General features: G+C 42.2%; 2 protein-coding genes across 13 annotated transcripts in view; one reads left to right on the plus strand and one right to left on the minus strand.

Moving 5' to 3' along the window:
- Positions 1 to 11431, plus strand: LOC110522955 (serine/threonine-protein phosphatase with EF-hands 2). The gene is made up of 18 exons (XM_090235074.1): positions 1 to 292; positions 414 to 431; positions 599 to 607; positions 1022 to 1149; positions 1313 to 1367; positions 1620 to 1795; positions 2026 to 2140; positions 2240 to 2286; positions 2411 to 2577; positions 3908 to 3944; positions 4637 to 4786; positions 5134 to 5484; positions 5820 to 6005; positions 6220 to 6362; positions 6723 to 6829; positions 7284 to 7447; positions 7559 to 7646; positions 10211 to 11431. The coding sequence occupies exons 1-18, from the start codon at positions 133 to 135 to the stop codon at positions 10411 to 10413; spliced, it is 2304 nt and encodes a 767-aa protein (XP_090091200.1). The 5' UTR covers positions 1 to 132; the 3' UTR covers positions 10414 to 11431.
- Positions 11330 to 26165, minus strand: part of nup54 (nucleoporin 54) — a 20920-nt gene continuing 6084 nt past the window's right edge. Inside the window, exons 1-14 of one of the 12 annotated variants that reach the window (XM_090235073.1) lie at positions 25873 to 25921; positions 25040 to 25120; positions 23982 to 24017; positions 20751 to 20837; positions 20304 to 20459; positions 19839 to 20059; positions 19372 to 19559; positions 18888 to 19084; positions 18393 to 18447; positions 18188 to 18281; positions 16141 to 16248; positions 12581 to 12700; positions 12066 to 12176; positions 11330 to 11944 (exon numbers count right to left, since the gene is read on the minus strand). In XM_090235073.1, the coding sequence (XP_090091199.1) occupies positions 11837 to 11944; positions 12066 to 12176; positions 12581 to 12700; positions 16141 to 16248; positions 18188 to 18281; positions 18393 to 18447; positions 18888 to 19084; positions 19372 to 19559; positions 19839 to 20059; positions 20304 to 20459; positions 20751 to 20837; positions 23982 to 24017; positions 25040 to 25120; positions 25873 to 25906 (1596 nt within the window). In that variant the 5' untranslated portion in view covers positions 25907 to 25921 and the 3' untranslated portion in view covers positions 11330 to 11836. Of the gene's footprint in view, positions 11945 to 12065; positions 12177 to 12580; positions 12701 to 16140; positions 16249 to 18187; positions 18282 to 18392; positions 18448 to 18887; positions 19085 to 19371; positions 19560 to 19838; positions 20060 to 20303; positions 20460 to 20750; positions 20838 to 23981; positions 24018 to 25039; positions 25124 to 25872; positions 25922 to 26165 lie in introns of those variants that run through there. The other 11 variants (XM_021603201.3, XM_021603199.3, XM_036977729.2 and 8 more) reach the window with 11 other exon arrangements.

The raw sequence follows: 26165 nt of genomic DNA on the forward strand, positions 1-26165 counted from the left end.
TGCTTGAAATAGAGAAGGTTATTGTAAAATATGATCATTATAGGGTTTGTTGGTTGACTATAATTTCAAGCTAATCTTGCCAGGCCCATTTTATATGTCCAAATATTAATCAATCACAGAACAGTTAATTAAATGCAAATTTTAATCATGGAAATAGTGCTTGTAAATGTCTTCAATGAAAAAAATGCATATTATTTTTTATATTTTTTATATAACTACAATTGTACCTCACACAAGGTCATGGGATGTGGCTTTGCAAAATCAGACCAGCTGAAGAAACGCGACAGAGAAAGTAAATGCTTTTTCTCATGTATTATCACCTCTATAAACAATTAAACCATTATAAACCAGTTTGGATTAGCATAGAGAGAAATTAACTAATCTTCTCTGTCTTGTTTTTCTGTTACTTATAGCCAGCCTATTAGTCCCAGGTAAAGTCTTACAATTCAACATTTGGCTAATTCAAATTTGTTTTCAAAATGGACATCAATGTTATTATCAACATCACATACTGTGAAAGATAACACTTGATTAACTAAGATTAACACTTGTACTTCTTTGGTTTATGTGTCTTTGTTACCTACAACGTGATGTGAAGCTGCCACAGGTGAGTCAGTCAGTCTTCAGCTCGAGGACTAAATCACTACAGATCATTATGGGGTATTTGAGGATCTGAATTTGTAATTGATGACTGAGTGCTCCAGTAGTTACCGTTAATATTATCATCAGACAAGCTAAGAATAGCTGTAGAACTCTTCAGACGGGTATCAGACACTCAGACAAGCTACAAATAGCTGTAATACTGGTTTTTTTTAAAAACTAAAGTGAAACAACTATAAGATATAGTAGGTCCCATAATGATAACTATCTACATTTGCACTGTATACCTGTGTGTTCTTTTGGTAATGGGATCGTGATAGCAATGAGAGGGTTGTGAGTTCAAGTCCCACAGGGATCACATACTGTAAGTGCCTATGTGTATGCGTAATATGCTCTCTCCCGACGCTACTCATTCCCCCAGCAATGAGGGCAGCTCTCCTAATCCAACGTTGGTACCGTCAGTACGTGGCACGGCTGGAGATGAGACGCAGGTGCACCTGGAACATCTTCCAATCCATCGAGTACGCAGGAGAGCAGGATCAGATTAAGGTGGGACAACAGACACACATACCTAGCATTGCGGAAAAACTACACATTCATATGACACCATGTGATTCTTTTAGTTTTTTTTTTCAAATAGAATTTAATCAATTGTGTATTTTCTTCTTCTTCTTCTTCTTCTACTTCTTCTTGTTCGACTTCTTTATCTCAGCTCTACAACTTCTTTGGCTACCTCATGGATCACTTCACTCCAGCCAGCAGTGAGCGTAAGCTATCCTCTCACCTCATCCCCAGGCTATAGGCAAAGAAGTCAGGTGTACGAGATTAGGGATGTGTCCCAAATGGCACCCTATTCTTCATATTGTGCACTACCTATGGGCCCTGGTCAAAGGTAGTGCACAACATAGTGAATACTAGATTGCCATTGGGGATGCAGCCCAGCTTTCCTCCCATTAGCTAATTTGACTAATTACCTACAGTACGTCCTCTGAAAAACCTGTGTCCTATCTCTGTCTTAGGGAACCTGATCTCACACATCTTCCGTGAGAACAACATCTGCCGTAATGTAGATTGGGAGAGGTACTTCTGCTACAAGAGCATTGAGGTACCAAAGCTGTACTCTGGTCCCCATCTCTCTTTCCCCATAACATGTTCCAATGCAGCTGAGCTGGTGGAGGCCTTCAAGAACAAACAAGTAGGTATTCCTACTCACAAGTGATCCAGCAAGCAAGTGTAGGCAGGGCCATCAGTGGCCTCCATGTGCCAAACATCCATTCTACCACCAACTGTTGGGCAGAGGCTTGCCATTATGCTAGTTTTCTCTGCTGACTGCCGTCTGTTGTTGACTTTCTACTAACGACTTTCCTCTGACTTCTCGTTTTTCCCTCAAGCGTTCTGTTCTTCTCTGTCTGTTTTTCCCAGTAGCAGCTCCATTCTCGCTATGTCCTTCAGCTCCTTGGGGAGACCTGGAGGCTGCTGAGGATCCTCCCCAACATCAGTCAGATCTCCACCTGCCACAGCAAGGAGATCACCATCTGTGGTAGACACATAACCACACATCAGGCTTTTAAACAATTCACTGGTTGTATAGCTTTATTGCTTCTTGTCACTCACTGGTAAACCCTCTCCCTCCCAACAGGAGACTTACATGGACATCTTGAGGATCTTTTGTTGGTCTTCTACAAGGTGGATGCCACTTTTTTGTCAACGCACCACATCACAATTCACATGACATGGTTCTCATTCATAATGAAGGCAAACTAATTTAAGCTTTCTTTGTATTTGACATGTGCTTACCTATCCTGATTAGAATGGTTTACCATCATCTGAGAAGCCTTATGTCTTCAATGGAGACTTTGTGGATCGAGGAAAAGATTCCCTGGAGATCCTCCTCATCCTGTTTTCCTTTCTCCTGGTCTATCCTAATGATGTCCATCTGAACAGAGGCAACCACGAGGACCATATCGTTAACCTAAGGTACTATCAGACATACTCTATGTACAGTATAATCCCTGCATTAACATACATAACATGGACATGTCTACTTCAGCTAAGCTTCCCAGTAAAGCAATGAAAACAGTCAAGCTGTGCTAAAAATAGCCCACATTAACATATGTAGATGACATTCCTATTCTGACAATTCTGAAACTTACTTAGATAATACCTTTGATGATACATGGTTATAACATGTATTCTACAGAAAATACAGAAATGCCAAAGGTGGAGATGTTGCCGTTTACAATCAGAACAAGTGATCACACTACAGTAGCCATATCTAGGAAAACCAAACTTCCAAAGGCTGGGCCTAATATAGTGTATAAGAGGTCATACAATATGTTTTGTAGTGATTCCTATGTTGTTGATGTAAATAATATGTGTTGGTCTGTTGTGTGTAATGAGGAACAACCAGATGCTGCAATTGACACATTTATGAAGTTGCTTATCTCAGTTACTAATAAGCATGCACACATTAAGAAAATGACTGTAAAAACTGTTATATCCCTGTGGATTGTTGAGGAATTGAAAAATTGCATGCCTATTAGTAACTGAGGAAAAAGAAACAGCAAATAAGTCTGGCTACATAACCGATTTGCAAACAGGTCAGAACAGCTCTACTTATTTTTGTAAGAAGTGTTGACAGTAGTTTTGGAATTGTTAGCTAGATTACTTGTTGGTTATTACTGCATTGTCGGAACTAGAAGCACAAGCATTTCGCTACACTCGCACTAACATCTGCTAACCATGTGTGTGTGACAAATAAAATTTGATTTGATTTGATTTGACATGCTGAATGCACCAAGGTGTATGTTAATTAAAACTACTAGCACACAGCTCAGACACCCATGCATACCCCACAAGACGTGCCACCAAAGATCTCTTCACAATCCCAGAGTCAAGAACAGAATATGAGAGGTGCACATAGAGCCATGGATAAATGGAACTCTATTCCACATCAGGAAACTGATGCAAGCAGATAAAATACACCTTATGGAACAGCAGGGACTGTAAAGAGATACACATAGGCACATACACATGATAAGACACGCACTCTACACTCGTGCACCTGGATGTTGTATTGTAAATATGTGGTGATGGAGTGGTGGCCTGAATGTGATGGGTAAGGTGTTATGAAAATGTAGTATTTTAAACTGTATGTATGTTGCTGGACACCAGGAAGAGTAGTTTCTGCCTTAGCAGCAGCTAATGGGGATCCATAATAAATACAAATACAAATACAAATAATATCTTCTTCTCTGGTATTCCCCAGTAGAAACATCATTCAACACACATTTCTTTCCCCCCCCAGATATGGCTTTACCAAAGAGGTGCTTGGAAAATACAGGGTAGGTCTTACCTTGTGTCATTCTATAACATTGGATAATTGTTAAAATTGCTTTGCCTCTGCCCCAAACCAAGTGTTTTTTTAAAAAAACTATGATTTTCCCAGGGCAGTCCTATTTATTTGATATGGATGAACCACATCATAGGTAATTTATTCTGCTAATCAGAATCATCTAATCTTCCTGAGTATTATGTTAACCAGTGATCAGAGTCCACTTATATCAAGCCTATCTATTTCAGTGTGTAATGTGGGTCACTCTCCCTCTTGACTAAGGAGATTACAGGATCTTTCTCTCCGTCAACTGTGTGACTCTTCGTGACTCTCTTTCTCTTCCTCTTCCTCTCTATCTTTGTGTGTTTGTGTACGTGTGTCAGTCAGTCTTAAATAGCCAGCACACTGACCCAGTTAGTCAGGAATACCTGTTTGTTTTAGGTTACATGGTTACAGTAGCCAATGGATAAACTGTTGGTAGATAACACCATCCACATCCGCTTAGTTCTTGATTAAAGACCTACTGTATTTGATGTGTTAATAGTGTGTATCCCAAAAGGAAAAAATAGCACTACACAGGTTACTGCACAGGCCTTATAGTTTTCAATATAATCAATGACGCTGACATGTTGAATCTTATACTAACATATGCATAATAAGAAATATTCTGATCGACATTGTTGTCACTTGACTTGTGCTTAGCTTCATGGCAAGAAGATTCTAAAGCTTCTCCAGAAGATCTTTAGCTGGTTGCCCCTGGCGACAGTAATTGACAACAAGGTGTTGGTTCTGCACGGCGGTATCTCAGACACCACGGACCTTCACCTCATATCCAGGGTGGACAGACACAAAGTAAAACCACACTAACACCTCACTTAAAGGAATAGTTCACCTGTAACAAAGTATAACCTTACAGAACCCTTCTCTTTAGTTCACCCACATTACTTAAATGTAGCTGAGCATCAATTAGACACTAATTGATGATTCATCTTAGCCTATTCTAGCCTTAGTATAGACAGGTGTAATGAACACCCCAAAATAGTGGGTCCCTAAATATCCCTAAGCCTAAATATATAGAGGGCCTGAGAAGCTTAAGTTTATTGCATGCCCAGATCACTTTGCTCATTGTTTAATAATGTCTGTGCTAAGTGCAGCATTGCTCACTGTAGAATGGATCATGACAATACTTGTATCTGTAGTATGTTTCAGCTCTCCGGCCTCCCAAGAGGAAGAGGCAAAACAGGTCAGGTATGACGGACTCCGATCTAGAAGACGATGACCCAACCGCCAAGCCTGTGGACAGCAGCAGGCGCCGTGTCCACTCCCTGACCCACAGCAGCAGCACGGGGACCAGGCATGAGGTCCAGCGTCGCTCCCTGCAGGGCCTGAACAACAGGGTGACGTGCTCTGTAGAAGAGGAGCTGAAGGAGAGACGCAGGCAGGCCGGACTTAGCCAGTCCTACGGAGACCTCCGTAACTCCCTGGCTAACTCTGACTCTGACCCAGACTCTGGAGAGCTGCTGGAGTCGTACGGGGACGAGTGGAAACAGGTAACTGAGATCATACACCATTTACATCACATATTTGTTAGAGTATGAATAAAGTTAAAATAACAGTTTGTGATGTTTTAGGAGGATTATCCATATTGGGGTGAAAGGATTAGGATAGCAGGAGCTGATGGAGTTAAAGGCTGACATTTGTTTATATTATGGGGTGGAATTGATTTGAGTTCTACCTTTATTTGAAGAATAGCAAAGATGATTGAAAGCAAGAGATAGACTGATTTGGGTGGACATTGTTAGTCTACAGAACCAGTGAATGGCCATTCCCCTAGTGGTGGTGTTAACTAGTAACTACACCCTGGTGTTGTCTGTCTGGGCTGCAGATTGTAGACATGCTATGGAGCGACCCCATGCCCCAGGATGGCTGTGTCCCCAACGAGGTGCGAGGTGGAGGATGTTACTGGGGTCCTGATGTGACAGAAGAGGTCCTGCGACGTCACAACCTCACACTGCTTATACGCTCACATGAGTGCAAGCAAGAGGGCTACGAGTTCTGCCACAACCGCAGGGTTAGGAAAGCCACAGACATAGCACAATCAAAAGAGAATGAAATATGCAATAAACTGTAGCAAAATGTTTTTACTGCAGCCATCTATTTCAAATTAAAAAGGAATACAAACTCTGTGAGTGTTTGATAAAATCCTCTAAGAGTAGGCAAAATAGCTTTGAGTTCTAAAGCAAAATAGAACCTTTGAATAATGCTTGTTCTTTCTCTTTCTCTAGGTCCTAACTATATTTTCTGCATCTAACTACTATGAGGTGGGAAGCAACAGAGGAGCGTACATCAGGATGGGTCCTGACCTGGTGCCTCACTTCATCCAGTACCAGGCCAACAGGGCTACCAGGGCGCTCACACTGAGACAAAGGTAACATAGGTCACACGAGCCACAGATAGATGATTAAATGACTCAGACACAGGCAGCCCAATTTCTGATATTTTTCCCAGCTAATTAGTGTTTTTCACCAATCAGATCAGCTCTTTTGGCAATAATTGGGGAAAAAGATCAGTTGGACTGCCTGTGTAAACACAACCATTGTGTCATCTGTGCGGAGGTCATGAAATGGCACTCTGAACAATTGAATATCAGACTAAAATAAGATTACCTCAGATGTGTATATGTCTGACATCTCACACATACCACACTAAAAACCCTGCAGTGAATTCCTTGTATACCTCAGACACATTATCCACTGTGTGTGAGGTGGTTGATGCCTTGTGTTTTCAGTGTTGGGCGGACTGAGCGTTCAGCTCTCAGGGCTTTGAGGGAAAAGCTGTTTGCACATAAGTCAGACCTTATCAGTTCCTTTCAAGAATACGACCCGGAAAATACAGGTACTGAACCACGCACTCACCGTTTCACTCATATCACCTACCAGGAACCTCTGTTCCCCTTAGTACTTTAGTGAATACATTATATAATGTTGACTACTATTCATCACCATCTAGTGGCAACAGTATATTTAGCAGTCTTAAAATCCTACCATAAAGGTTCCAAATGTACACTGAATGGTGTCAACATCAAATCATGTTTTATTTTATCTCTCTCTGTGATGATTGTCTTCATGGCCCAGTATAGGATATAGATAAAAGTTATTTATGCAGTAAAAAGTCTGTCCGTTTTTTATGTTTATCTGTGTGATCACTGCATGGTCTGGTCTCTCTCCCAGGGCTGATCTCTCTGTGGCTGTGTTGAGATTGGTTTTACCCTGAAGGGTTAGTGTAGCAGTTTGAGGCTGACTGTGTGACTGCGGCATGGTCTCTGTAATATGGCTGTGTGGTCTCTCAGGGCTGATCTCTCTGGGCCACTGGGCCTGTGCCATGGAGGCTGTGTTGAGGCTGGGTCTACCCTGGAGGGTGCTGCGGACTCAGCTAGTGGGAGACACTCTGGATGGCATGCTGGACTACCATCTCTGGTTCAGAGAACTGTCCATCACCGAGCCCAACACAGAGGTGAGGTTTACTAACACACAAACATAAACATACATACGCACACACACACAAAAAAAAACCCAGCAAACAAGCACCTAACAAAATTCCTGGTTGCTGCCTTTTATCTACCAGCTCTCGAATGCCAGTCTGCTTGAGACCATGTATAAGCACCACTCCAACCTGGAGACCATCTTCAGGATCATAGACACAGACAACTCAGGTGAGTAAATAATCAGCTTGGCCCAGATACCTGCCTTGTTGTGTTTTACAAACATGACCTTTCTCAAGCCTCTCAGGCCCCTCTCTGTCATAACATACAGAGAGCTTATTAGTAACAAGCTGAATATGATGTTCCATTGAAAACAAAGAGATTAATTGAACTGCATTGATCCCCAGAGGGAAAATTGGATGTGTCACCAGCATAGGACACCTACAGGAACAACAGACACGCATGTAACAGACGTTGTGCTTGCTTAACAGTACTTAATTAGGCAAGTCAGTTAAGAAATTCTTAATTACAATGACAGCCTACAGTAGGCTATAGTTTCTTTCCTAAAAGCCCACACTGGTGGTACTCAATCTCAGATCCTCTGCCTTGCGCAAACACGTGATCGCATCCCTTGACCAATTACACTATAGAAAAGCTAGTGAATCGATAGGGCAACTAGAGACATTTCAAGCTGGGGAGTGAGGCTACGAATCCAACTCTGTTACACAGGCACATATCAGAACACATAGACCTGATGTACTTTATTTTTCCTTGTCTGATCTGTGGGCTATATATCTTACATGTGAAATAAACCCACCCGAATTAGTATAAATCAGTACCATATGAAGCCAGGTTTAAAACGGCAGATTGTCACCGTCTTTCACTCAAAGACCCCTAAAATTATTCTGGTGCACTACAGATTAAATAATGAGTGATCTGGGGGGGGGGGGGGGGGGGGGGGGGACACATTTCTATTCAAATATGTAAAGCTGAAGCAACCAGATTCCACAATAGAAATGTAAAGGTCATTCCCGATTGAGTCGATATACAGTGCCTTGCGAAAGTATTCGGCCCCCTTGAACTTTGCGACCTTTTGCCACATTTCAGGTTTCAAACATAAAGATATAAAACTGTATTTTTTGGGGAAGAATCAACAAGAAGTGGGACACAATCATGAAGTGGAACGACATTTATTGGATATTTCAAACTTTTTTAACAAATCAAAAACTGAACAATTTGGCGTGCAAAATTATTCAGCCCCCTTAAGTTAATACTTTGTAGCGCCACCTTTTGCTGCGATTACAGCTGTAAGTCGCTTGGGGTATGTCTCTATCAGCTTTGCACATCGAGAGACTGAAATTTTTTCCCATTCCTCCTTGCAAAACAACTCGAGCTCAGTGAGGTTGGATGGAGAGCATTTGTGAACAGCAGTTTTGAGTTCTTTCCACAGATTCTCGATTGGATTCAGGTCTGGACTTTGACTTGGCCATTCTAACACCTGGATATGTTTATTTTTGAACCATTCCATTGTAGATTTTGCTTTATGTTTTGGATCATTGTCTTGTTGGAAGACAAATCTCCGTCCCAGTCTCAGGTCTTTTGCAGACTCCGTCAGGTTTTCTTCCAGAATGGTCCTGTATTTGGCTCCATCCATCTTCCCATCAATTTTAACCATCTTCCCTGTCCCTGCTGAAGAAAAGCAGGCCCAAACCATGATGCTGCCACCACCATGTTTGACAGTGGGGATGTTGTGTTCAGGGTGATGAGCTGTGTTGCTTTTACGCCAAACATAACATTTTGCATTGTTGCCAAAAAGTTCAATTTTGGTTTCATCTGACCAGAGCACCTTCTTCCACATGTTTGGTGTGTCTCCCAGGTGGCTTGTGGCAAACTTTAAACGACACTTTTTATGGATATCTTTAAGAAATCGCTTTCTTCTTGCCACTCTTCCATAAAGGCCAGATTTGTGCAATATACGACTGATTGTTGTCCTATGGACAGAGTCTCCCACCTCAGCTGTAGATCTCTGCAGTTAATCCAGAGTGATCATGGGCCTCTTGGCTGCATCGTCTTCTCCTTGTATGAGCTGAAAGTTTAGAGGGACGGCCAGGTCTTGGTAGATTTGCAGTGGTCTGATACTCCTTCCATTTCAATATTATCGCTTGCACAGTGCTCCTTGGGATGTTTAAAGCTTGGGAAATCCAAATCCGGCTTTAAACTTCTTCACAACAGTATCTCGGACCTGCCTGGTGTGTTCCTTGTTCTTCATGATGCTCTCTGCGCTTTTAACGGACCTCTGAGACTATCACAGTGCAGGTGCATTTATACTGAGACTTGATTGCACACAGGTGGATTGTAATTATCATCATTAGTCATTTAGGTCAACATTGGATCATTCAGAGATTCTCACTGAACTTCTGGAGAGAGTTTGCTGCACTGAAAGTAAAGGGGCTGAATAATTTTGCACGCCCAATTTTTCAGTTTTTGATTTGTTAAAAAAGTTTGACATATCCAATAAATGTCGTTCCACTTCATGATTGTGTCCCACTTGTTGTTGATTCTTCACAAAAATACAGTTTTATATCTTTATGTTTGAAGCCTGAAATGTGGCAAAAGGTCGCAAAGTTCAAGGGGGCCGAATACTTTCGCAAGGCACTGTATTGCATTCACGGTTAACACTGCATAACATTGCATTTAAATGTCAATCACACTTTAATGCTAAACTTCCATGATGCAGATTGAATAGAGCCCATGATCTAAAATACAAAGCACTATTCTATTTCATTGTCTCCCAGGTCTGATATCGTTTGAAGAGTTCCGTCAGACGTGGAAGCTGCTTAGCTCCCATTTGCAGACAGAGATCAGTGACGAGGCCATCAGTGACCTGGCCGTCTCCATCGACTTCAACAAAGACGGCAGCATAGACATCAACGAGTTCATGGAGGCCTTCCGGCTAGTGGGAGGAGACCTACTGCAGAATGAAGGTGACCCCCACTGACACATCTTCAAACTGGAATCTACTCATTGCAAACAATGGTCAACAGTACCATAGTAGGGCTTCCAGCCGACCTACTGCAACAACGGACATGATAAAGCACTTCAAGAGGAAATACAGTATATTACTACCAACTGGAATCTACCCATTCAAATCAATGGCCTAGCCCTGGAGGGGGTCAACAGTATGATCGGGCGAGGGCTTCCAGCAACCTGCTGCCACATTAACAGTAGTCTTGCTTGCCAGCCTCATGGTGCTCCACCATGCTGCGGGGAGGGACTACAGGAATGCTAGTGAAAAAGGAGGGGGATGAACCTCTTGAGTTTATTTCTCTGATACCTACTTCTAGAGAAAATACACTACAAACTGGGAATCTACTTATTCCAATCAATGGACCCATTTCCAGCATCTCCAAAAGGACAGATATTTAGAACCAATGAGAAAAGATGCAACATAGTCAGAAAAAAGAACAAGATTGAAAAGATTTTGGGGCATATTGATTATTCATACAGGCCTCTCTCAATAGGTGACCATAATAATATTATGACCTAAGGAAATATTGATTCTATAGATGAAAACTATACAGCCATTGGCTAGTCATTGTGTGAGAGACCCAGACAGAACACGGGATATGGATTTGCAAAGCATTCGTTTTAGAAATGGTGCCTATGCTTGTGTAACAGATTAAGACTGTACCGGATAAACTCACCAACAGACTAAAATGTTGCTAATGGTGCCATTGAATCAGATCCTTTTCAGTGTAACAACTGGTTTGTATGTTGTCAAGCGGGCATTCATGGGAGACAGAGGACCCTGGTTCAAGCCCAGTCAGAGGCAGATTGAGGGAGGAAACAAAGCTGCTAAGCTAGCACTGACACCGGTTACACTTGGGTAAGAAAGAGATCCAAACGAAGGAGAGTCATGTTGAAAAAGGCTCCTCAATGACATTTTATTAAACCATGTTGGGGTTGTGTATAATTCTTATTCAATCATATAAAATATTACTAAAGCAATAATAAAAGGCGTATTTATTTACAATGTGTTGAATATCGCACTTGAATATCACACCAAATCATCAAACAGTCACATTTCACTGGCTGTCAACCAGAGTGTCCACCAGACGGTCTGGCAGTTTTTCTAAGGCAGTCTTGTTCCAGTTTAGATGTTTGGGGATTTTAGGGGCAGTTTCCAAGACAAAAAATTATACCTAGTCCTGGACTAAAAAGGATTTTTGATTGAGATTCAATATTGAGCCATTAGCCAGGACAAGGATTAATCTGTGTGAGAAAGCACCTCTGAATTGAAGACAGACAGACCATAGAAAATACAGATATATGCCTTGCTAAGAAGAGGCATAAACCTTTAACTTTTGTCAGCAGTGAGAGAGAGATTCAGGGTCACGTGGGGCCTGGGAGGACCTTTGAGGTCAGCCGAGTCTGTCCAGGAGGCCATGTTCTATCAGTTTGATGTCTTCCACGTCATCTTTGATCACACTGATAAGCTGACTCAGACCCTCCTGCTGCTGCTTCAGGTGCTGTGGAGAGGAGAACGGTGAGACACTCGGTCAGCAATACTGACCAACCACACACATAAACAAAGACACCTAGAACTACTGAAAAAAGAAAGAAAAAAAAATAGAATTTTAACAGTCTCACCTGTCTGATCTCTCGGAGAAGGTCTCCGTCCACACTATATCGTTCCTCTGAGCGCACCGCCCCAAAGTGGTTCTGCATCCGGATCTGAGACATCAGCTCGTTCAGACGCCCCTTATAGAGCAACAACCATTTCAAGTGAATTTTATAGACAAGGTCCTCAAATTACATGAGAAATACTGTACATCCAACAAGAAAAGAGCAGGGTCATCAAATCTGAATCAGTGAGAGGCGACAGGTAGCATAGCAGATAAGAGCATTGGGCCAGTAACAGAAATGTTGCTGAGTTCCCGAGCAGACTAGGTGAAAAATCTGCTGATGTGCCCTTGAGCAAGGCATTTAAACCTAATTGTACCTGTAAGTCGCTTTGGATAAGAAGAGCGTCTCCTAAATGACCAAAATGTAAATAGGTAGGGTGTCCAGAGTTGCAGCTAAAAGTCAGCTTTTAGCATAGTCACGTAGGGCATGGCAGAGTGCCAGCGTTTGTATGGAATAACCAGATGTTGCAGTGAACTTACCTTAAACTGCGTGGGGGCATTGAGTTCACACTGGATGGTGTCCAGCTGCACTCTTAGGTGCTCCTCATCTACCTGGATGGCATAGCCACTCTTCCTCTGAATCTCCTGCTTGATCAGCACCTAAACACACACACACAGTTTATAAACTAAGGCTGTCCCTGACAACAACAAAAAAAATCTTGGTGTTTTGCAGGTACCATTTAATTTAATGAGGCTGTCAGTTGAGGACTTGTGAGGCATCTGTTTCTCAAACTAGACACTAATGTAGTTGTCCTCCTGCTCAGTTGTGCACCGGGGCCTCCCACTTCTTTCTATTCTGGTTAGAGACAATTTGCACTATTGTGATTTTGAGCCTGTAATCAAACCCACAAATGCTGATGCTCCAGATACTCAAACAGTTTTATTGCTTCTTTAATCAGAACAGTTTTCAGTTGTGCTAACATAACCTGTTTGCAATTTTCTAATGATCAACTAGCCTTTTAAAATTATAAACTTGGATTAGCTAACACAACGTGCCATTGGCACACAGGAGTGAGGGTTGCTGATAATGGGCCTCTGTACGCCTATGTACATATTCCATTTAAAAATCTGCCGTTTCCAGCTACAATAGTCATTTACAACATTAACCATGTCTACACTGCATTTGATCAATTTGATGTTATTTTTTAAAATGTGCCTTCTAAGTGATCCCAAACTTTTGAATGGTAGTATGTATGTATGTGTATATATTACATACACGCACGAACGCACACAAAGGTTTGGATATACCTACTCATTCAAGGGTTTTTCTTTAGTTTTTACTATTTTCTACATTGTAGAACAATAGTGAAGACATCAAAACTAAGAAAACACATATGGAATCATGTAGTAACCAAAAAAAAGTATTAAACAAATCAAATATATTTTAGATTCTTCAAAGTAGCCACCCTTTGCCTTGATGACAGCTTTGCACACTCTTGGCATTCTCTCAACCAGCTTCATGGAATGCATTTCAATTAACTGGTGTGCCTTGTTAAGTCCATTTGTGTAATTTCTTTCCTTCTTAACCTGTCTAGGACACATGTTCCGCTAGCAGAAAAAATATACACTTGTTAATTTCTTAAGGTATAGGGGGCAGCATTTTCACTTTTGGATAAATAGAGTGCCCAATTTAAACTTCCTGCTACTCATGCCAAGAATATAAGATATGCATATTATTAGTAGATTTGGATAGAAAACTCTGAAGTTTCTAAAACTGTTTGAATCATGTCTGTGAGTATAACAGAACTTATGTAGCAAGCAAAACCCAGAGGACTAACTGTTCAGAAAAAAGAAAAAAATGTAGGTCTCTGTCTGTTCAGTGAGTTCTCATTGGGAAACGGTATTTCTTTGGAACTTGTTTTCAGTTCCTACCGCTTCCACTGGATGTCACCAGTCTTTGGAATTTGGTTGAGGTTATTAATTTGTGCAATGAAGAATTACGGCCATCTAGGAACTGCGTAACACTGTTGAGAGTTGCGCAAGTCTTGAAAAGTAGCTTGGTTTGTTGTGTTCCTGTATTGAAACACAGATAGACCAGTCTTTAATTTGATCTAAAGTTGTATTACAAAAGTAGTTTGAAATATTTTGGCAAAGTTTATAGGCAACTTTTGAAATATTTATTAGTGACATTGCGCATTTTGGAAGCTGTTTTTTTCTGGATCAAAAGCGTCAAATAAATTGACATTTTGGATATATATTGACGGAATTAAATCTAACAAAAGGACCAATTGTGATGTTTATGGGGCATATTGGAGTGCCAACAAAAGAAGCTCAAAGGGAAGGCATGTTTTACATTTTATTTCTGCGTTTTGTGTAGCGCCTGCAGGGTTGAAATATGCTACCCTCTGTTTACTGTTGTGCTATCATCAGATAATAGCTTCTTATGCTTTCGCCGAAAAGCCGTTTAAAAATCTGACATGTTGGCTGGATTCACAACGAGTGTAGCTTTAAGTATCTTACATGTGTGATTTAATGAAAGTTAGATTTTTATATAATTTTAAAAATTTCCCTGGCTTTTGCCCAAGTGGGACGCAAGCGTCCCCTATACCATAAGAAGTTAACGCAACCACTGTGTCAGACTTTTTTTTAAACATTACGGAAAAAGCATACCATGCAATAATCTGAGATGGTGCTCAGAAGTACACAACATGTCTCCGCCATGTTGGAGTCAACAGAAATACGAAATTACATCATAAATATTCACTTACCTTTGATGATCTTTCATCAGAATGCAGTGCCAGGAATTATAGTTCCGCAATAAATCGTTGTTTTGTTCGATAATGTCCATTACTAGTGTCCAATTAGCTACTTTTGCTAACACGTTTAGTTCACATGTCCAAACGCTGGCGCCAGTCCAGGCGAACTCGGACGAAAACTTTAAAAAGTTATATTCCAGGTTGAATAAACTGGTCAAATTAAGTAGAGAATCAATCTTCAGGATGTTGTTATCATATATATCTAATAACGTTCCAACCGGAGCATTCATTTTTGTCTACAGAGTAATGGAACACATGACAATATCATGAGAAATGCGCCTGGCCAGGAACTGGCATTCTGCTAGACCACTGACTCAAATGGCTGCCATCCGGTCCCACATCACACTAGAGGCTTCATTCCACGTTCTACTGACTGACATCTAGTGGAAGGCGTAGGAAGTGGGAACAGATCCATATCTTACTGGGATGTGAATAGGCGATGAGTTGAAAATCAACCAGCCCCAGAATTTCCACTTCCTGTTTGGAAGTTTGCCTGCCATATGAGTTCTGTTATACTCACAGACATAATTCAAACAGTTTTAGAAACGTCAGAGTTTTCTATCCAATAGTAATAATAATATGCATATATTAGCATCTGGGACAGAGTAAGAGGCAGTTCACTATGGGCACGCAATTCATCCAAAGTGAAAATGCTGCCCCCTATCCGTAAAAAGTTACCCGGTCTAGGATCAGCGGAACCCCTCGCCAAAAGCCAATGAAATTGCAGGGCGCCAAATACAAATCAACAGAAATCTCAAATCAAATTTCACCATTTTAAAGATACAATTCTCGTTAATCCAGCCACAGTGTCTGATTTAAAAAATGCTTTACAGCGAAAGCTCCACAAACGATTATGTTAGATCACCACCAACTCCCAGAAAACCCCAGCCAAAGAGAGGAGTCACAAAAAGCACAATTAATACAATTAATAATACTACATGATTCCAAATGTGTTTTTTCATAGTTTTGATGTCTTCACTATTATTCTACTGTGTAGAAAATAGTAAAATAAAGAAAAAACCTTGAATGAGTAGATGTGTCCAAACTTGTGACTGGTACTGTATATTACTGCTCGGCTAAAATAATCTTGGTCGACCAACAGCCTAACAACCAAACAATCAACTAACTGGGGTCAGCCCTATTATACACACATAGTTTAATAAATATTTAATCAAGACAGAATATCATTAAGTTAACTGTCGGCATTCAAAATATGTTCACACACCGCTGTACCAACTGACAACAGCCAGATGACTTGACTTAATAATAATGTATGGCACATACCTGTAGTACTCTGTGAGAGAGATCCATCAGCTTCCTCTTGTATTGAGCGATCTTAGCCACTGTTGTTGCCTGGTTCTTCTGCAGTTCACTGATGTCATTAGAGATGATCTGGTGAAAGACCACAGGAAACGTGTACATAACTACATAGGAGGAACCCACCGACAGCATATAAAGGAGGGTACTGAGAAGCTGAGGCAGTACAGGACAGCTGTAACAAAGGCCAGCGTAACGTAGCTCCCCTCCTGGATAGGTCACGGGTACCCAGATTCGTCTATCAGAGTCTCCTTTGCACAGTCCTTCAAGCTGAATAAGAACCAGCAACCTAAGGTTCTTTATTCATTTTATGGTACTGCAATTTCCCTATCCCTCTACACTCGTTTATAACACTTCTAGAAGCAGGCCATATACAGTGGGGGAAAAAAGTATTTAGTCAGCCACCAATTGTGCAAGCTCTCCCACTTAAAAGATGAGAGGCCTGTAATTTTCATTATAGGTACACTTCAACTATGACAGACAAAATGAGAAAAGAAATCCAGAAAATCACCTTGTAGGATTTTTTATGAATTTATTTGCAAATTATGGTGGAAAATAAGTATTTGGTCACCTACAAACAAACAAGATTTCTGGCTCTCACAGACCTGTAACTTCTTCTTTAAGAGGCTCCTCTGTCCTCCACTCGTTACCTGTATTAATGGCACCTGTTTGAACTTGTTATCAGTATAAAAGACACCTGTCCACAACCTCAAACAGTCACACTCCAAACTCCACTATGGCCAAGACCAAAGAGTTGTCAAAGGACACCCGAAACAAAATTGTAGACCTGCACCAGGTTGGGAAGACTGAATCTGCAATAGGTAAGCCGCTTGGTTTGAAGAAATCAACTGTGGGAGCAATTATTAGGAAATGGAAGACATACAAGACCACTGATAATCTCCCTCGATCTGGGTCTCCACGCAAGATCTCACCCCGTGGGGTCAAAATGATCACAAGAACAGTGAGCAAAAATCCCAGAACCACACGGGGGGACCTAGTGAATGACCTGCAGAGAGCTGGGACCAAAGTAACAAAGCCTACCATCAGTAACACACTACGCCACCAGGGACTCAAATCCTGCAGTGCCAGACGTGCCCCCCTGCTTAAGCCAGTACATGTCCAGGCCCGTCTGAAGTTTGCTGGAGAGCATTTGGATGATCCAGAAGAAGATTGGGAGAATGTCATATGGTCAGATGAAACCAAAATATAACTTTTTGGTAAAAACTCAACTCGTCGTGTTTGGAGGACAAAGAATGCTGAGTTACATCCAAAGAACACCATACCTACTGTGAAGCATGGGGGTAGAAACATCATGCTTTGGGGCTGTTTTTCTGCAAAGGGACCAGGACGACTGATCTGTGTAAAGGAAAGAATGAATGGGGCAGTGTATCGTGAGATTGAGTGAAAACCTCCTTCCATCAGCAAGGGCATTGAAGATGAAACATGGCTGGGTCTTTCAGCATGACAATGATCACAGAACCCACACCGCCGGGGCAACGAAGGAGTGGCTTCGTAAGAAGCATTTCAAGGTCCTGGAGTGGCCTAGCCAGTCTCCAGATCTCAACCCCATAGAAAATCTTTGGAGGGAGTTGAAAGTCCGTGTTGCCCAACAACAGCCCCAAAACATCACTGCTCTAGAGGAGATCTGCATGGAAGAATGGGCCAAAATACCAGCAACAGTGTGTGAAAACCTTGTGAAGACTTACAGAAAACATTTGACCTCTGTCATTGCCAACAAAGAGTATATAACAAAGTATTGAGATAAATAAGTATTTGGTCAATAACAAAAGTTTTCCACCATAATTAGCAAATAAATTCATAAAAAATCCTACAATGTGATTTTCTGAATTTTTTTTCCTCATTTTGTCTGTCATAGTTGAAGTGTCCCTATTTTGAAAATTACAGGCCTCATCTTTTTAAGTGGGAGAACTTGCACAATTGGTGGCTGACTGAATACTTTTTTGCCCCACTGTATGTGTACGGGTTAGCAGCGCAATTGTAGAGGAAAGCTCACGTCTACTCTGGACTGGTGCTGTTTGGTCATCTGGTCCTGAATCTTCAGTCTGCGGAGTAGTTCTTTGAAACCAACCATGGGGACGGGGATCAACCTGTAGGATTACGAATATCATCAGTTCCATATACAGTTTCAAAATGATCATCTAGCTCAGAAGAATTAATGATAAGCTTTTAATAACCTTGATTCACATTGAACAACTTACTTGTCCGCATCAGGGTTATCCACCTTTGCCTGTTCCCAAATGATGGGATCCACTCCTGAAAACAAGCAACAAAACTCTGAGTCATATACAAATCACATTCTTAGTGCTACATGTGAACCAAGTAGTCCATACGCTGTTGTTTCAATAAACCATTAAATGAAACCAAACTGAAATCCATGAAGCCACAGCTGTTGTACAATAGACATCTGGTTACCTAAAAGCCATGGCCTTGTTCCCATGCTCAGACGTTGCATGCATAAACCAATGGTTGCGTGTCAGATCATCGACTGTGTCATCCGGGCACCAGATTGCTATAACATAATGTGCTTAAGCTGATATGGAAAATACCTATTCAGACGCTGTAAAATCTGGCATGCATCAGCAACGTCTGAGCCGGGGAATGGGACCATGCTCTCAACATAATGACTCAGTTAACTTAGTTGTGACGGAGGTGAGAGAAGAGCGAGTATGGGGAAGACACACAACCAAATTTACCTGCTGGTGCATTCGCCAGCAGCTGTTTGAGCTGTGCTGGTGAGAGCTCAGTGCGTGTAACAGACATGAAAACTGCTAGCTGTGTGAGCTGGGCCTTAGTGTTAGCCTGCTCTACATAGCTGTACAATGTTGTAGCTGGGATCCTCTTAGATGTGCCGTTAGGAGAACGCTCCACCACATAGATCACCACCTCCGTCCTAGAAAGATAGACAGGCATTCAGTGTTACACGGTCCACTTAGAGGGCTTCTAAACGTTCACTCATTTGAAAAACAAGAAAATGGCAGCCCTGCCACTTGGTTTGCTATCAAAGTGAGTATTGGGGCTGGAGAAATGTAATCTCTGTTAATAGGCTCATACATTGAACAATGGATGCAGGGACTGACAGATCATGAGGTCAATGTGATAAACTTAACGATACTACATACAGTATATTCTCTGTTGTGTACCCATAGACTGTGCCTGGTAGTGTCTACTACTACTCACTGGTCATCAGGCAGGGCTTTGACTCCCTCTACGTTGACGGTGAGAGTCTGGTTCCCTCCCAGCACCTTGTGTAGAGACTCAACCAGCTGCTGCTGTTGGCTACGAACATCAGCCTCCTTCTTATTGAAGGCCAGGACAACCAGACCATCCTCATCCTTACTGCCTGGGATACAGCTGTAGCCCACCGCCTTGCAGACACAAACAGATATGATAAACTTGCAGTTTATGTCCTTTGTATTCTCTAGATAGAACTTTGATGGTCTCCCTTATGCCGACATATTTGTGACAGTTAATTGAACTCCAAAGCACTGGTCTACACCACTGCAGTTACCGTCAGACGGTAAAAGAAAGGAATAGTACAACAAACCTCATCAACATGTGAAAACAAGTTTAAGATTAAAACAGCAATTTGCTTTATTAAAATAACAAAACACTTAATGTCAAAATATGCTGATACGAGGCATTACCTTGAACCTGCAGAAAGGGTTCTCCTGTGTGAAGTCTACAGGGGGGAGTTGGTTGTTGAAATAGCCCTTGCCTGTTCCCCAGAAGGCCTGGAGCTGATTCCACTTGGCCAAGATGGCATCTCTCTCGTCCCCAAGCAGGGTGGGGGCAGACAGGGCGTTAGCTGTGTGGACGAGCTGATTAGACTGGGCCGGGGCCTGGGCCTGCTGCCCAAAAAAGCTTCCTATATAGCGCAACACAAAAGAGAACTTAGCTATCCTAGCAAAACATAACTTGTTTGGTTTGCATACACCGGGGGTCAATCGCAATAGTCTATCCTTAATTCCTCCTTGCGTTCTCTCCTCGTCTCAGTCTCAAATCGTTGGATCTTCTGTTCCCTCTAAGGTTAAGGCAGCGAGGAGAGGACCCTAGGAATTGAGGAAGGACTTTTGAGATTCACCCCTGCTCTTAGCCAGAGGAACACTTACCTTGCTGTTGCTGCTGTGGCTGGATATTGAAGCCACCAAATCCACCTCCTAGAGTTGTCCCCAGACCTGTTCCAAACCCAGCTGCAGCAGTAGTGCCAGTGCCCAGCCCAGAGGAGAACCCAAATCCCTTATTCTGGGTATTACCAAACAGTCCTCCTGGAAGGATAAATAATTATATCAATAAAACCATTAAATGGAAAATATAAGGATTTGTTGAGTATTTTGGCTTAGAATCTTAGGTTCGGGTTATAGTGTGTTGGTAATCTGAGAATGGAATGCTAGTATCGGGAGAGGCTATGGCAAGGAGATAACATGTTATGGTAGAGTGCACCATCTAGTAGTTGCCATGCAGAATAGTAGGAGCAAGCAGAGTAGGACAAGGCCGTTCCTGCCCTGGCTCTCTCTGTCTGTACCCAGCCCTGCCCCAGCGAGTTCCACAGTCCTGACCTGTTGTGCTTGCAGGAGCGGCGAAGCTGAAAGTTGACCCAGGCGCAGCAGCGGATGTAGTGGTTGTCCCAAAACCCCCAAAAGCACCTGAGCAAGACAAACCAGACCATCAGACAGAAGTAAGAGAGCATGGATGAATGGGATGGATAATGGAAAGAAAGATGAGAGGGAGGGCGTAGAGATTAGGGTTGCAAAGGGTCGAGAACTTTCCGGAAATTTTCATGGTAAGTTAAGCCCAGTAATGTTGCTTAAATTCATCAAAAAAAAGTTAGCTTATAACAGTGAACCTTTTTTGTGGAATACACACACGGCAATTCTAGGTCTTGTGGCATATTTTGGTTAAACTATCCCCAATTCAATGGAATTGCAACCCTCTGCATGCACAGTGCGTTCTTCCATCACATGATGCTGATTCTCAAGAGCTTGCACACTAAGGAGATGCTATTGAGCCAACACTAATACACTGTCTGAGCCAAGGACAACATACTTTCTGGTAAGTTTTAATTACAATACTGGGTGAGGTGAATATATTCTATATGGCATACATTATTTTTTGTTAACTAGTAAATAGTAACCTACAACAATGTGTGTTTAAATCATTTCTAACTAGTTAACAATTTTTGCTAGTTGGTAGCAAAAACTGTGGGTTTTGGCTTGCTTGAGCCTGCTAACTGAGTGTTAATTCACCTGTTTCCATACATGTTTCATTTTAAAACATTTATCTTACAAAGGAGTTGTTTAATCTAACCGCTTAACTATTTATATGTACATGGTGTGTGTGTGTGATATATATATTCTTTTTTACATCTAATCTTGACAGGAAAATGCCACGGGCACTATCTGATGTGTGGAGATATTTCACTGCAACTAATGTAGAAGGAAAAGCTGTGTACAGCAGATGAGCTGAAGGCAGTCATCAATGACCTTGAACCACAGAAGGTATTTGCACTGGTGACAGACAATGCTGCGAACATGACGGCTGCTTGGTCTAATGACATCATGGCACTGAAAACAATGGATCAACTCTACAAGAGAGCCAAGGAAATGGTTAGGTATGTGAAGGATCATCAAGTTATAGCAGCAATCTACCTCACCAAGCAAAGTGAGGAGAAGAGCACCACATTCAAACTGCCCAGCAACACCCGTGGGGGTGGTGTTGTCATCATGTTTGACAGTCTCCTGGAGGGGAAGGTGTCTCCAAGAAATGGCCATATCACAGTCTGCCGATATGGACAGCACGGATCCTCCTAGATTATGTGTTTTGGGAGAGAGTGGTAAGTAGCCTGAAACTCCTGAAACCGATAGCAGTAGCCATTGCACGGATTGAGGGAGACAATGCCATCCTGTCTGATGTTCAGACTCTGCTTGCAAATATAAGAGAAGAAGTCCGTACCGTCCTGCCCACTTCACTGTTGCTCCAAGCAGAGGAAACTGCCATTTTTAAATACACTGCTCAAAAAAATAAAGGAAACACTTAAACAACACAATGTAACTCCAAGTCAATCACACTTCTGTGAAATCAAACTGTCCACTTAGGAAGCAACACTGATTGACAATACATTTCACATGCTGTTGTGCAAATGGAATAGACAACAGGTGGAACTTATAGGCAATTAGCAAGACACCCCCAATAAAGGAGTGGTTCTGCAGGTGGTGACCACAGACCACTTCTCAGTTCCTATGCGTCCTTGCTGATGTTATGGTCACTTTTGAATGCTGGCGGTGCTTTCACTCTAGTGGCAGCATGAGACGGAGTCTACAACCCACACAAGTGGCTCAGGTAGTGCAGCTCATCCAGGATGGCACATCAATGCGAGCTGTGGCAAGAAGGTTTGCTGTGTCTGTCAGCGTAGGGTCCAGAGCATGGAGGAGCTACCAGGATACAGGCCAGTACATCAGGAGTGGTGGAGGAGGCCGTAGGAGGGCAACAACCCAGCAGCAGGACCGCTACCTCCGCCTTTGTGCAAGGAGGAGCACTGCCAGAGCCCTGCAAAATAACCTCCAGCAGGCCACAAATGTGCATGTGTCTGCTCAAACGGTCAGAAACAGACTTCATGAGGGTGGTATGAGGGCCCGACGTCCACAGGTGGGGGTTGTGCTTACAGCCCAACACCGTGCAGGACGTTTGGCATTTGACAATGAGCCATCCCCAAAATGGTTGGAAAGTGACAGTGAAGATGAGGCCTCAGAATCTGATGTTCAAGAGGTGGACATTGAGGAGGTCCCGGGAGAAGACATGGAAGCCTGAGAGGAAGACAACCAAAGCTTTAGTCTCTAGACTATCATTGTACAGATATGTTGAAAACGTTTTTGGGAGAGGCGATGGATCATTGGGGATCATTCAAAATTCCCTTTTGTTGTTCAGTGAAATCGTCCCATGTTTAGAGTCAACTCATTTAATTAAAGTTGAATTCGTAACTAATTTTTTTTTATTTTTTATGTCTATTGGAAGGATTTAATCATTTGCAATTATGTCAACTTATGATAAGGTAAAAGGTTTATATGATATGGTAAATATATCCAATGCAAAAAACATCTACATTTAAATGGTATTAATATTATTTTGAATATATTCCCGTTAATTCCCATATATCCCACGGAAAGTTTCCACCTCTAAATATTCCCCCAAATGTGCAACCCTAGAAGAGATCAATTGATTTCTCCAAGGGAGGGGGTCCCTAATGCTTTTTTAGAGTGGAGAGGATTAATACTCTTGAGAAATAACACAGAACATGTCATGTGCCTGCCAGGCAAACAGTGCCCTAACAGATTCAGGAAAATGCGATAAGAAACACATAACATTCCACAAAAAGAATCTAGCACAGCCTTTCCCAACTCCGTAATCAGAGCCCACCAGTTTGACACAGGGACTGTGCTGACAAAGGCTGTTGTAGCAGATGTATCCAAAACAGGCAACATGCAAAACATCATTAGATGAGCATTTAACATATGCATAGGGTGAGATGGAGATATACAAAAACACCACACCAAAATAATACACAGTCGTGTAGGGAGAAATGGAGAGGACAAATATGTGCTGTAGACATACTAGACGGATTGACTGATTAATATATATATTTTTTTGTTAAAGGCCTGCGCTAGCCAGGCTATTACCAAAATTGAACACAGTGGCTGCTGTGGTAGCTGCACCAAAGCCCCCAACATTAAAGCTGATTGCAGCCACGTTGGGAGATGCTGCATTTAATCCAAACCCCCCAGAATTAAACCCACCAGACGTGGTGCTCCCGGCTCCTAGCCCCCCAAATCCTGTAGCCATCAGGCAGGCAAGGCAGGCAGTGAGAGAGAGAGAGAAAGGGGTGCAGAGGAGGGTTAGTGTAGAGAAGAGCACCGCGACAGTCGCACACTGGGAAAGCTTCAAACACATTGTATGTACAAGAGTACGCCCGGTAGCGTCATAACAGATGAGCCCCAACAGTGATGTTTTCAGTTGATGGAATTACTAAGCAGAGGAGATGCAACTGAAACTAATTAACAGCCACAAACCTCAACTCCCTGCTCTGTTAATCAGTCAGTAAATGAATAAGATACTAGTATTATGCTGAATACACGGGTGTAGTTGGATGGTTATTTAGTAGTAACCACATTTCACACTTATGTGGTAAGCTGGTAGCCTGGGTGCCAGTCTGTTTCTACTCTCTTGCCAACTCCTTATAGTTTCGGAAATCCCAGACCTAGGGCAGAAATAGCACGGATTCTCTTGGCAACTACGAAAAAGAAAAGATCCTGGGGAGTTCTCTTCAAACAGACAACTCTCCCAACAAATCACGAGTTTGGGTAGGCAAGGCTTAAAATGTAGGCAGGAATTGTGCTCATGAAAAACTTACCATAGGCAGACATGCCAGAACGTCACGATTCTATACCTAAGTTCACAATCAAAACCTTTGCAGTGGTTTCAGTGTAGGTAGTTGAGGCAAACTAGTAAAAAAACACTCATTTAAAATAACCTCTATGATACTATTGTGTGTCCAGGAGACGTTTACGCTAGGGCAACAAGCAGATAAAGCAGTTATGAAAGCAGAACTCTGCCCTTTCCTCTATTCCAAACTGACATTGTATATGTACAGACAAGTTAGGCTGGAAGGAAATCAGTCTGTCTAAAAAGACTAAACTCTTTCTGTCATTGTCATGCAAAACATCATCATGCTGTTTGGTTTGCCAATGAAGTAAGCAAGAGAACAAACAGATGTGGTACAGGGCTAGTTGGCTGGTTAGTTAGTGAAGTTGGCGTGACTGTCAAACACTGATGTAGTGGACAGTCCCAGTCTTACCTGTGGTGGTGGTGCCGAAGCCGCCGAAGCCAGCGGGGGCCGCAGCAGTGGTGGTGGTCCCGAAACCAGGGACTGCAAGACCTGCTATAGCCAGGAAGAAAATAATTTAAGTCTTTACAATGGGGAAGAACCACAACAAACTCTTCAGGGAGAGGAGAGAAAGAGCAGGATGAGACAGTGCAGTTTAAAATTCCCCTTCACCTCCATGAATCAGTGATAGTGTGTGGGGCCAGGGCCATTGCAATGTACTTACTGCTGCTGAGTCTGAATATTTCAGTCAACCTTTGCTTTGCCAGAATTCTGTTCCATTTCACCACCCATGTATTCACAGAGCCCCAATCAAAGATGCAAGACAGTCCCCAGGGACTAAACAGTGGTATTAGAATACTGCCAGTGAACCTTGTCTCATCATTCTTGCCAACGAGACGAGAAATGTGGTGGAGCATGATAAATAATTTCTCTCAAGGTCCTGTTCATGTTTAATCATCAAGTCTTTTGTGGGGTGCTGGCAGAGTGATCTGCTTTATTTGCAATCATAAAGGTCCTTAATAGCTAGACTACAAAAAGTTGATCTTCGTTGGATAAAGCAACCTCATTTATTCAGCATAGGAAATTGCAGCATAAGCATGCTATTGCGCCTACAGACTGTGCTGAACTTGGTTGAGCTACTGTTTACTCCGCCTGGGATTATTTGAGAAACCTCTACACCGGTCTACATTCTCAAGCAAGTAGCCTAGCTAGTTAGCAGATTACTCTTATTCTTCTGAGTGATGAGAATGCATTTTGGTTAATGGGGAAGCTGCTGTGCCTTGAAAATGAACAGAGATATTTACTACCAAATCCCGATGAGGCACTGGTGGTGGTCATGGCAAAGCCAAAAGCTGAGGGTGCTGTTGTTTTGGCAGCAAATGAACCAAATTAAAATCCGTTGGTGTCTTGACCAACGACAAAATACGTAGTCAGACAGTGGAATGTTATGAGGATGGATGAAGTGGATAAAGTTGATGCCGCAATGGGCAACTGCATCCCTGAGTTAAAAGACAACCTGCAGAACAGGCTGCTACATTTCAGAATGTCGCATTTTGATACAGAGGGTCACAATACAGAAAGAGAAACAACACTGCTT

Source organism: Oncorhynchus mykiss, chromosome 5 (assembly GCF_057628025.1).
Source record: "Oncorhynchus mykiss isolate SJ-2025 chromosome 5, ASM5762802v1, whole genome shotgun sequence".
NCBI lineage: Eukaryota > Metazoa > Chordata > Actinopteri > Salmoniformes > Salmonidae > Oncorhynchus > Oncorhynchus mykiss.

What these genes read in the sequence shown, in the direction of transcription:
- LOC110522955 (XM_090235074.1), top strand. Translation starts at nt 133, where the DNA reads ATGCAAATTTTAATCATGGAAATAGTGCTTGTAAATGTCTTCAATGAA. An exon ending in ACGGGGACGAGTGGAAACAG is followed by an intron (nt 5,485 to 5,819) that starts GTAACTGAGATC and finishes TCTGGGCTGCAG; the next exon opens with ATTGTAGACATGCTATGGAG. An exon ending in TCACCGAGCCCAACACAGAG is followed by an intron (nt 7,448 to 7,558) that starts GTGAGGTTTACT and finishes TTTATCTACCAG; the next exon opens with CTCTCGAATGCCAGTCTGCT.